Source organism: Chionomys nivalis, chromosome 16 (assembly GCF_950005125.1).
Source record: "Chionomys nivalis chromosome 16, mChiNiv1.1, whole genome shotgun sequence".
NCBI classification, from domain to species: domain Eukaryota; kingdom Metazoa; phylum Chordata; class Mammalia; order Rodentia; family Cricetidae; genus Chionomys; species Chionomys nivalis.
In genome coordinates, this window is record NC_080101.1 from 19,024,564 (window position 1) to 19,037,187 (window position 12,624).

Sequence of the window (12,624 nt, forward strand, 5' to 3'; positions counted from 1 at the left end):
GTTGGGACTGGCGTATGTTGTATATAGGACGCCCCCTGCAAGGCTGTGAACAGAGAGAGACCTTAGAACCTCCTGTAGTGAGGGGCTTAGGAAGAACATGAGTGGGAAAATTCTGGGGTGAGGAGTCCACTGGGGTCCCAGAGACACAGTTTTCATCCTTCTGCTCCCTGCAACCTTTCACTTGTTCTATCAGGTACAGCCTGACAATCCCTGCCCATCACTACCATATCTACCACCATGCCATCGTTAGAACACAGTGATGTGTACGCAGTATCAAGCTTTAATTTTTCAGTCAGGGGAAAACTATAATAAATGGGTCTTAATTAAGCCAGGGGTCACAGACTCTCTGCAAGGACTATGTTGTCAATATTTTGGGCACTGAAGATCATAAAGTCTTTGATACAATTCTGTAACTCAGCCAGTACAGAAAGAAAGGAGTCATGGACATAGACATAAAGGATGTGGCTGTGTTCCCATAAAATTTTATTTACAAAAATAGGTGGGGACAGGCAGATTTTGACCGATGGGCCATAAAAGAACAGTCTTATTTTGCTTAGAAAATAATTCTGTGATTCTTCTGTGCTTCTAAAGACCCCCCCAAGACTCCTCCCATGCACATACAGCACCATCCCCACCCCAATTTGGGGACCAGGTGTGATATTCATAAAGATACTATAGGGTAATTATCTCTATAGCAGTAATAAGCAAAGCATAGCGTTATAACGGAGGGACTCTGGACTGGAATACACATCCTATCAGCTGTGTGATCTTACCCACAACACATGCTCTCTTTTGAGTATCTCATTCCTCATGATCAAAATGTCAATAGTTCGTATAAACTTATAGGGCTCCGTGAGGATTCAGTATTATGTAGGGCACCCATCCCAATGCCTGGCATGCAGCAGGGCCCCAGTTATAGCGGTTATTAGCCCACATCAACTCTATAAATAGCAGAATCAGAGAGGACAAGCCCAGGATGAATGCAGAGAATTCCTGCGTGAATCTGACTTTCGGGCCAACGCTCACTCGACGAGGAGCAGGGCTTCTCTCTCAAACCTTACAAGGCCGGGAGAGAAAGCAACATCAAGTATGAAGATGTGGTTGCAAGGCAGATTACTATCAAATGCTTCTGATTAATCATTCATTAGCCACCCCCCTTGTGGCAAATCCATTTGGCTGTTCGAGGCTGGAGAACCTTCTTGATCACTGCCATTGAAGTAATGAGATCCCTGTCTTCCTCCCAGACTCAACAGCTGCTGAGTGGGAGATCCTGGAACAAACAGCCTCCTCTGAGTCCATTCTTCCAGTCTCCAGAGACGCATCACCTTTTCCTCAGCTGAAAAGTAAACACATCAAGAGAATGAGTGTTTCTTTACTTGGAGAAGGGAACACAAGAAGAAGCAATCAATAACCCGAGATAAATAATGTGGGATAATATTTAGACGTTATGAAACATTAATGAGGCTGGAAATAGTCACATAGGAGACGATAAATGGGAAGAATGTTTGTAACACCCTGGGTCCAAATTCAAATTGTACCTCTTTATCAGCTGTGATTTACGAGCAAGCTCTTTATCCTTTGTGCCTACAGGCAATGGGGAGGAGTTGCTGTGTTGTCAGCTTGACAGGCTCTGAGATCGCCTGGGAGACAAGTCTCCAGGCACACCTGTGAGGGATTATTTAGCCCTGGCTATGCCTGACAATGTGAGGAAGTGTGCCCCTTAGATCAATTAGATTATTTTAGTTGAGGTCGCACTAAAAGTGGGTAGTAACACTCCTTGCACTAGGGTTCTGCAACTGTAGAAAAAAGAGGAAAGTGCTTCCCGTAAGCGTTCATTATGCTCTCCTTCCTGACTGGGGATGCAATGTGACCAACCACGAGAGCCTAGACCCTGTACTGGGAGCAAAAAGGAACGGATGCTGCTGTGGTGGTAGTGAGGATTAGCCGTGCTGGGGACAGTTCCCGATACACGGTGGGGCTGCTGGACCCATCTTTCCCATTGCTGGAATGACCAGTATTCTTCAACAAGGAGGTTTTTAGAAGCCCAACTGAGACAAACCTATAGGTTCAATCAAGGCTAAACTGCCAAACTTTTCTGGTCCTCAAACTTGAAGCTGAAATAAAAATGTGGACTTTTCAAGCCTGTAATTGTTAGCAGAGGGACAGGCCAGCCCGTGGTAATGCATGCTGCCACAGTTTATGGAGTCCCTCAGACAGTGAGTGAGGAAATGAGCTGTGAAGAATGCCACCGTGGTGCTGAAAAGAATGACCTTATCCTCAGGAAATACACGCTGAAGGATGGAGGACGGAAGGGCTTAGAGCAGTGGTTACCAGTCTGGGGTCACAACCCCTTTCACAGGGGTTGCCTAGGACAATCAGAAAACACAGGTATTTACATCACGGTTCATAAAAGTAGCAAAATTACAGTTATGAAGTAGCAATGAAAATAATTATGGTTGGGGGTCACCACAACATGAGGTTGTAGCATTAGAAAGGTTGAGGACCACAAATCTAGGGGTATGCACAAATTATGCAGAAAACAGAGGCATGAAATGGTCCATGTATCTCTCTCTCTCTCTGTGGATTGTAGTGTATGCATTGTTGTGGTGTGTGATGTGTGTGTGTGTGTAAAGGGGCATATGTGCTGTGATGTATGTGTAAAGAGGCATATGTGTTGTGGTCTGTGTTGTCTGTGTGATGTATATGTGTATGTATAAAGGGATATATATGCTGTGGTGTGTGTCATCTGTGTATGTGGTATACATTGTGGTGTGTGTGAATGTGGTATGTATTGTGGTGTATGTGTGTGTGTATGTACATAAGAAAGGGTAGAGAGTGACCCTGCAGGTGGAGTAGCTGATCACGATAGGCACAGGCTGTTTGACAGTTTTTACATTCTCTCTATACATTTGAAATTATTTCTGGGGGTTTTCAGAACTGGGCATTTGGTTCTGAAAGAGTGCTCGCCTAGCATATTCAAGAAACGGGGTTCTATCCACAGTGCTGGGGGAAAAAGTCTTTAAAATTCATTAGGATAAATCAATGGAAGAGACCTACTTGAGAATTGTGGACTCAGTTTAACTCTCAAGCAAGCACAGGGCTAACGCAGGACAAACGGAAATAGTAAGGTATTCCTGACCACAGCATACGGGGGGGGGGGGGGGGTTGAGTTTGGAAAAAAAAAGATAAGACGTAGCTTTAAGATCCAGCCATTAAAGGTGTCTAAGATCTCCAGATAGACCAGGCTCTACATGAGGTTCCGCTCTCCCCAGGACCTGAGCCAGGCAGCAGGAGGCATGGAGAACAGCATCTCTTTTCACTCAGGGTTTCAGTCTTGAGATTTTAGCTTCACATTCCAGTTACTGCCTCTTTGCTGATGTGCCTGTCTCAGAATCCTTCCCAATTTCACCGTATTTGGCAAATGGAAAATCAAATAAATCCCCGGAGCACTGCTTTTATGACCCCCGTTCCTCTCTCAAGAAATCGCAAGGCTCCTTGGGTCCTCCAGTACCTCCTCTAAACTTCGCTGCTCATCAGTTCCACGCTTGTGGTCTCGTATGCCGGGACACGCAGCTTCAACTTTCACGATCTTTCCCCTACTGCTGAAAGTAAGGCTTCCTAAAATTAGACTGACACCCAATACTGATGATGCTTGGTTAAGGTCACATAGCACAGACAGGAGGCTTAGCTAAACTGGTGATTTGTCTGAGATTGAGAGAAAACTATCTTTCTACTATAGTTAGTTTAGACTTCCACTTTAGAACAGTTTTAAATATTTAGAAAAGGGACATAAGCAGCAGTTTTCATTACCCGTCACCTAACTTTTCCCACCGTCACACCTCGGAACTCTGTGGTATGTTTGTCACGGCTCCTGATCCAGCAGGTAGACAGCTACTGACTGTATGTACGTCATGCTTTATTAAGATTCGCTAATTCTCACCATGTCCTTTTCTGTTCCAAGAGCCCATCCAGGAAACTATATTTCATGTAGCTTCCCTCCTATAAATTTAAAATAGTTAAAAAGCCAAATGCCACTCTTAAAAATTCTACATAATCTGATCATGATTGGATGACACTTTGATCCTATCTTTCCTACTATCCTCGAACATGAAAAATACCTAATATAATCCAGTTGGTTCCAAGGATGAATAAGACTGGGCATAATAAGACTGAGCTACCAATCCCATTGGAAGGCAGAACAACTTTTCTAGACTCAAAGTTCAAGACTCCATCTAATAGGTTGCTTATGAGAAAGTTCTGCTTCCTATATAGTTTGGAAGAATGAGTTAGTCAGTCTGCCTGTCTGTCTATCTACTGTCTGTCTATCTATCTATCTATCTATCTATCTATCTATCTATCTATCTGTCTATCTGTTTTGAGATAGGGATTTGATAGGTAGCCAAGGTTGACATTGAACTCACTACGTGTGCTAGGGAGGTCTCTAACTCTTGTTCTTCCTGGAACTGTTTTTAAAACTTGGAATTTGAAAGAGAACAAAAAGTTGGGATATATCGGAGAGGTTGGATATGGGGTAAGGGAAAATGATGTAATTACAGTCTCGAAAGATTTTGTGCATAGTGGTGCATGCCTTTAATCTAAACACCTGAGAGGCAGGAAGATCAAAAATTGGAGGCCAAAAGAGGTCCCATGGACATTGCAGGCTAGTGACAATGCTATTGGTTACTCAAAAAATAACAGAAACAAAAACAAAAAACCTGGTGGTAAGGCCCTATTGCTGAAGACAGCACTCTCACTTATGTCATCAAATATGGAAAAGTCAAGCTGGTTCCCAGCTATACACTTCACTCCTACTGTACATGGTCCTGGAAGGTACTCTGCATGATAGTGGTGAGAAAGGCAACCATCAAATGACTCAGTTACAAACGCTGCAATCGACAAGAGTTGTCTGCCTGCAAGATATACTGGAGCAATAGTGGTACAGATGTAATGGGAGCAACCAACCACATTCTAAACTTGGTGGTTTGTTCCCTTCTAGATCATAGCATGAATCTGTACTTGGAGGCTGCCAACCTCAGTCTAATGGGTGCCTTGTGTGATGCACTTCAGCAGCTCAATGGCTAAGCAATCCCAAGGGAGCTGAGGGAAGCCTGGTACTGCCCCGCGCAGCTCAGTTGATCAAGCAGTTATAGCCAATAGCACAACTGAGCTGATCTAGAAGGGAACAAACCACCTCTGGGGGTAGTGCTGCTACCTGAGCTAAGTACTTGCTCGTGTCAGGCACTATACACACAGCACACATGGGACTGGGTGGTGCCTGTGAGATCCAGAAACCATACCCTCCCAACCCCGGGCCAGTCACTTAGCCTGTGCTATTGAAAGTACACAAGGAAAGGCCAGTGGAGAGAAGACGTCACTGCACCTGATGTCACATTGATGAGCCATCACAGTGCACTGTCCCCAAGCCCACTCCTTGAGTGAAACCAAGCAGCCTGCTCATACAGCCATACTTCTATGGAGGGCGTATTGGACCCATCACAGTGACTTGCTGGTTCAGCCACGGCTTTGCCTCTATTACCAATGACAGTCACTAAGGCTTGTGTTTTGGACATCGAACAGCCTTGCTAGCTGTCATCATGGTTACGCTACCAGGGGAAGTGTGTGCCCTCTGGCTCTGAGGGATTGTCATTGCAAAATGCCTGGCACAAACCAGCCTTTCCAATGGCCCTGACTGAGGAGGAGTCGAGGAGCCAGGGTGATCTGCTGCTGTTCTTTGTGCAGATGTTGCGAGACTTGTGTAGAGGTCCAGTGTTGTAGCTGCAAGAAAGACGGCGGTCAGATTGGTTGTTTACCAAAAGCCTTTTTGCCGAGTAAGTTTGAGCAGCAAGAGAAGGCCCAATAGATGATAATTATGGCATCAAATTACCCATCAGTGCCTTTGCTTATTTACAGAAATAAACACTGGAGTGCAGACATGATAAACTTAAGGAGCTTATCGTTAAGAGTGCTCCTGACTTTTAACATATTTTAAGATTTTTTTTTTTTGAGATAATGACTCATATATCCCAGGTCGCCATTGCCATCACCCTGGTTTATACAGCACTGGGAAGTGAGCTCAGGGCTTTGTGCTGTTAGACAAACACTCTGCCCACTGAGCCACATCTTCAGTGCCCGATTTGAAAAATTCTTAACACCAGTCAGTGGCCATAGTGAGGTAGATGCCCCTGACTGGTCTATTTTGACTGAAGCAACTAGGATCACTTTATACACTCACTGGGCATTCATTTTCCTCTGTGAGGTGCCTCTTTAAATCTTTCATCAATCCGGGTTCTTCTCTACCCTTTCCTTATCCAGCTGTGTATATTGCCTGTACATTTTCAATGATTTTTTTTTTACCAAAGATACATTTTTCCAAGTATTTTTCTACATCTTACCTCTTTTCAACGTTTTTTAAAATAGATATCATTAGAAATTTTAATTTTCATGATATCATAAGGAAGTCTCAACTTAAAAGCAATTTCAAGAGGAATTGACCTAGAAGCCTACCTTTCTGATATAGATATAATCAACTGTACAGGACAGTGAACATCTGTTACAGAGTTCAAGACTGGACCTCTTGTGCCAGCTGTCCTCCACACTGAACATTAGCAGACACAAAGTTTACCGTGCTATTTTAAGATCGTTGGCACCAGGAAACAGGAAGGGGATGACAAGAGGGAGAACAGCCTAGGTGTTGGGACAGATCATGTCACAGGGAAGACTGTAGGGCAGTTTCTTGGTCATGCACTCATTGTTCTTATGCCTCCTCATTAGACCCCCTGTGTGTTAATAATCTAATGTCACAGGGAGCAAGATTCTATACTCCCGTAGATGTCACCCTTCAACAAAGCAGATCAGAAAGTCAGAATATGAGAATATGTTATTGTACCCAAAGAAGGTTATTGCCTTTATCAAGGAGTGGTTTGAAAAAGAAATTGGCCTACTAGCTAATTATTTACAAAGAAAGGGATTAATAATTTAACTGCTCAAAAACTAGATCCATCATTCAACTGTTTAACTAGTTTAACTAGTTACCTTGCCGTCTTTGGTAATTTTGCAGTTTATGTTAGAGATGCATGCTAGAAAGTAAAAAAAAAAAAAAAAAAAAAAAAAATCTTCCTACTGTGTACACTAGAACAGGGCTTGCATTTGAAGGTGCTGAGAAGGATGTGGAGGGTTACACTGTCACCTGCTCGTGCCAGGCGACAGGTAAGAATCATGGGTCAAGGTGCCACTCTACTCCAGGAACTTGCTAGAGAATAAAACCTACTCACTTCCCTGCATCACACCGAAAGACTAGCCCAGAGACAGAAAGCAGTGGAAGACAGCTGTGAGTGTAGAAAGACAGCCAGAGGGCCATGTGCTCTAACTCTGATGGGGTGCCAATGCCATTCAGTGAAGAAGAGTCTTTCAAGAGAGAGGGCTGGAACAGCTGGATCTCAACACAGAAAAGCAGTGTGTGTCACACCTCCTCCTGAGCACCAGGCAGAAGCTAATCTAGACAGGCCAAAGACTTCCGGAAACACAGGAGTGAAACTGTAAACTCTCAGATGAAAAGGGATGGCTGAGTCTTCATGACTTTTGATTGGGCAAAATATTTGTTTCTTCATATAATGATTAAAGCCTAAGAAGCCAAGCAAAGATTTTATCAATATTAAAAATATGGGCACTTCAAAGGACGTTATAAAAAAAAAGCAAAACTGTAGTCCAGAGATTAAAAGGGTCATGTATCTGAAAGGGTCTAGTGTTCCAGATATCTAAATAGTAAACACACAAACAAACAAACAGCCACCCCAGAATCAGTAGGAAACAACTGCACTGGTTAGTCTGTGTCATTTTGACCCAAACTAGAGCCAACTGGGAAAAGGGACGCTCAGCTGAGGAGTTGCCTCCATCAGACTGGCCTGTGGGCCTGAGGTGGGGCTATCACTGGCTAATGACTGATGTGGTAAAGCCCACAACAACAAAATGAGCCCAGGGCATTGAATTAAACAGCGTTCTCAAAATGACCAAGAAAGCTTTCTCTATTAAAAATATTCAACATCCTTAGCCATTTTGGAAATGCAAATTCAAAGTGTTTTAAGATTTTTGCGTTACCCCAGTATGAATGACAAAGATAAAACCACAAATACAACACACACAGGTGTGGGCGTGGGGAAAGGGGAGCACTCACTCACTGCTGGTCGGGATGTAAACTGCTGGAGCTGCTATGGGAAGCAGCATGACATGTCTTCAAAAGGCTAAATAGACATGTACCGTATGACCCACCTATCCCATGCCTGGACATTCTCCTATGGGGCTCCATGTTCTACCACAGAGATAGATACCTGCCTCATCCACAACAGCCAGGAAAGGGGAACAGCGTATTTGTCCGACAGTGGATCAAGGGGTCATAAATATGTGGTTCATATACACTTTGGGAGGTCATACCAGATAAATGGATGGAACAGGAAATACTCATTCAGCTACATTTTTACCTATGGTTGTAATTGTTACGTTTATTATGTAAATGACCGATACAATCCCTTCAACCCATTCATTTACTTATGTATAGTTGTTTATTTGTTCCCCAATTAATAATTAGTAATCTGCGAAGAGAGGGTGGATTTGAACTCAGGTTCTGGTAGATAATAACTGTGACCTCGGCAAAGTGTCCGTTCTCCTTGCTTCTGTGTTCTCATGTATAAGGCGGGAAGAATGCCCGTCCCACAGGAGTACACGAGTGGCGTACATGAAGACGCAGGAGTTTAACCAACTCAGGAAGTGTGCTCAAGAAACAGCGCTCGATGCCATTTGCTTGTTGTTAGTTTTCAAGTAGAAGCAGAGAACTGAAGCTGTCCAGGCAGAGAACTTACCGTTATCCTAGTCAGGGGAATTACTAAAATACAATATTCAAAAGAAGCTATTAAACACATCACTTTCTTTAGAATTAAAGTGAATGTCAGTGTCATTGTAGGTCAAAACCAAAAAAGGAATATACAAACGTCGATTGGGACTAACACTGCAACAAATGCAGGCTTTGCACAACGCTGTTTAATAGCTCTGACACTGCCACCTTGAGGAATTAGTGATACATTACACCTCCCATGGAAGAGGAGATTCCGTTTTGAAGCTAAATTACAAACTGGTGAGAAGATTCCCTGGGCAGGGGCACCTGTGGCCAACGCTAGAACCTGAGTTCGATCCCCAGAACCTACACGGGGAGAGGCATGATCTGACTCCCACAAGTTATTCTCTGACTATCTGATCAGCACCTCTCTAGTGCCATGGCACACACACACATAAATAAATCATTGTAATCTTAAAATTAAAATAACACACGCCTCTGGGAAACTAGGAGACGGGCATTTCTTTACGGTTTTAACTCAGTCAAGTCCAACCTAACAGCAACCTTCTCTCAACACCACTTCCTGGAAGACTTGAGCCAGCACAGAAGTGGAGACTGCAAGGCAGGAAAGTAGTGAAGAAGCGCCTAGGAACAGAAGGCACTAAGGGAGATTCCTGGCGTGTTGTGAACCCAAGGAATTCACATTGATTATCCATGATGCGGCTTTCTTCTCTGGACATGGGCAAAGAATGTTCTGCAAAGTCTTATCTAGAACTCTGCTAATGCTTTCCTTTCTTTTTTTCTCTTCTTTCTTTCTTTCTTTCTTTCTTTCTTTCTTTTTTTCTCTTTTTTCTTTCTTTCTTTTTTTCTCTTCTTTCTTTCTTTCTTTCTTTCTTTCTTTCTTTCTTTCTTTCTTTCTTTCTTTTGTTTTTTTGTTTTGTTTTTGAGACAGGGTTTCCCTGTAGCTTTGGGGCTTGCCCTGGAACTAGCTGTTGTAGACCAAGCTGGCCTCAAACTCACAGAGATCCATCTTGGGAGAAAGAGAAACGGGTGTGCAAGGAAGGGATGCGTGCATCCTAGTGAAAGAAATGTGCCCTTTTAACTTGCCTCGTGCTCCGCCACAAATATCTCTGGGACAAAGTAAATGCTGTGATTAGTATTTCATGTCCAGCACGAGGACAGTCTTTCACAAGCAACACCAGTTACGGAAGTTCTTGACTTTTATTTAATAAGTTGTTTCAACTTCCTTTCTCTTCCTGAAGTCTAATAAAAAGCAAACTAGAACATTTGATCCCTTTCCTTTCTTCTTACACAACCCCTGCCATCCTGCAGAACAAGAAGGTGTGTTTTTGTCTTGATGGGGGGGCGGGTGAGGAGGGCTCTGGGGATCACACATTTGTTCTGAATGATAGCAGACACAAGAGATGTCCAATTCAATGTGTGAACAACCGAGGAAGGGGACTCAAGGCTGGGGGGACAACAAAAAGTGCAAGATGTAAGACTCAAAGCAATCAAAGCACCAGGCCCATGTCTCCAGCAATACATTGCCTTCCAAGAGGACTTCCAAGATGGCGGGAATCACTAAATTAAGTGTGATTAATAATGAAGTCATTTCTATGTGTACACTTAGACTTCCATGAGAACAGGAGCTTCCTGGAACATATAGGGTGTTCAAACTTCCGAGCTAGTGTCCCAGCTTGGGGGTGTGATTTATCCAAAAGCGCTTTCTCCTTGGTGTGAGCATTTCCTGAAAGGTTCTCTTTATAAAATGACAAGGAGGAAGGCATAGTCCTCAGTCTGACCCCACGAAGCTTATTAAACTCTGAACATACTTTAAAATCCTTCAAGTACAAATAAATCAGGGAGCTATTCCAGGCCCCTCATCGTTATCCACACACATGTCAGGCCCTGTCTTGCTCCTCCCTGGGACAGGAGCTTCTGTTATTACTCTTCAGAAGTATGAGCTTTCTGGGCCAGCGTGCTTCCCCCTTTATGCTAACACTAGAGTTCCTGAACCGCCTTTTCCTCGTGTGTGTTTTAGTTTTTTTTTCCCCCTTGGTTCTGTTTTCATGGCCATGTTCACTGCCAAAAACGTGTTCAGTCACAATTTGCCAACATCCTGACATTTGTTAGAAAATAAGGGTAGATAAATATAATAGAAGAGGTGCCATGTTGGGGTGTTCCCCAAAAGGTGATCCCTTTAAGTCAAAGATTAACTCTGAAGCAGATCTCTCATAGTAATGTACTGTGGGCTGTTGCCTCGACTAATGAGTAGGAAGTCACAGCCTGTTAGGCAATATCTGCCAACAAGAAGGTCATGCTTGGGCAGGTGAGGCTGAGACCCTCTCCTGATTTGGGGCTGGGCCAGTCAGACACAAGCTGCTTATCTGTGTAGCTGGAACAGCCTGGCTCATAGGCCGGAAAAGCTAGCTTTGGGGAGTCACATCAGAGCTGTGGCCCAGGTCGGGTGTGCAAATATTGACAGGCTGGAGTCCTCTTGATTGTGCAGTGGGCTTGGTTAATGACTGTCTGACTCCGTTCCGGAAAAACCTTGAAATCCTTACAGAGAGATTGGGACAGGACAGCTGTCCAAAGATGAGTGCTGTTACTTAACCAATCTGTCCTAGAGGTAAGCCCAGCAGGACAGCACAGAGCTGTGGGACAGTCACCACTATTGCAGGCCCAAGGCGGTGCATCAAGGGAGGGAGGCAGAAGGAAGATGCGCTACCTAAGCTTAGTTTGGCTGATAACTCACTCCAGGCCGGACACTGCATTGTATCACCTTTTCCCCCACTGAAGCCTTGAGGCATCATTAGTTCCCTGTACCTGGTAAAGAGAGAAGTGACATGCCAGAGTGAGGGGATTGGCGAGGTCCAAATTCAAATCCATCAGATTCCCATGACGCTTCTGAAAGCCAAGCAGGACAGGAAGAAGGAGAGAAGACGGGACAGCTTGTCCATTCTCCAGAAAGGAGGATTGACTGCATATATGTGAGCAATTCCCACATGAGCAACTCACCCTATTGTGGAAACATACTCAGAAGCACTTAATATCTATCTATCTATCTATCTATCTATCTATCTATCTATCTATCTATCCATCTATCTATTTATTATTTTTATGTATATGAGTGTTTTGCCTAGAATATATCTGTACACCATATGCATGGCTGGTGCCCACAGAGGCCAAAAGAGGGACTTGGATCCCCTGAGACCACAGTTACAGATGGTTATGAGCCTACATGTGGATCCCGGGAATCAAACCTGGGACCTTTAGAGGAGCCGCCAGGGCTCTTAACCGCTGAGCCATTTCCAGGCCCCACTTATTATTCCTGAATGCATAAGATTAGGCACAAAGCCATGAATTGATTTATTTCACACCTTGGATTCTAGTGGGTCTCAGTAAGGATGGATACGAGATTTCCTGGCATTTGATGGGGTTTCGATGCCAGGACAGGGAGAAGAGAAAGTACAGAAACTCTGAAATAAAAGCTATGGAAATCCATTTCTGTTAAACACTCACATCAAAGAACTCCCTGTTCCGGCACACCGGCTGCGTCTAATTATCCAAAATCAGGAGATTCACTCAACGGCCTGGGAATTTTTATGTTGAATTTGCACGAAATTCCCAACTATCAGTTACAATCTTAACCAAGAGTTAATCTTAACCTGCTTAGCTGGATTTGGCTACTATTGCATGAACGAGGGTGGGGCGGGAGGGCCGTGCTTTGTGCTGATATTCCCAAGGGATAAACAGCCCTGTAAGAAAGCAGGCCATCGACTCAAACTCACTGTGGCCAC

At 43.9% G+C, this 12,624-nt stretch overlaps 1 protein-coding gene across 1 annotated transcript in view; it reads right to left on the reverse strand.

The window, feature by feature from the left end:
- Positions 1–391: 391 nt before the first annotated feature.
- Positions 392–12,624, reverse strand: part of Slc44a1 (solute carrier family 44 member 1) — a 148,535-nt gene continuing 136,302 nt past the window's right edge. The window contains exon 16 of the mRNA XM_057790341.1: positions 392–1,336. Coding sequence (XP_057646324.1) covers positions 1,322–1,336 — 15 coding nt within the window. The 3' untranslated portion in view covers positions 392–1,321. The remainder of the gene's footprint in view (positions 1,337–12,624) is intronic.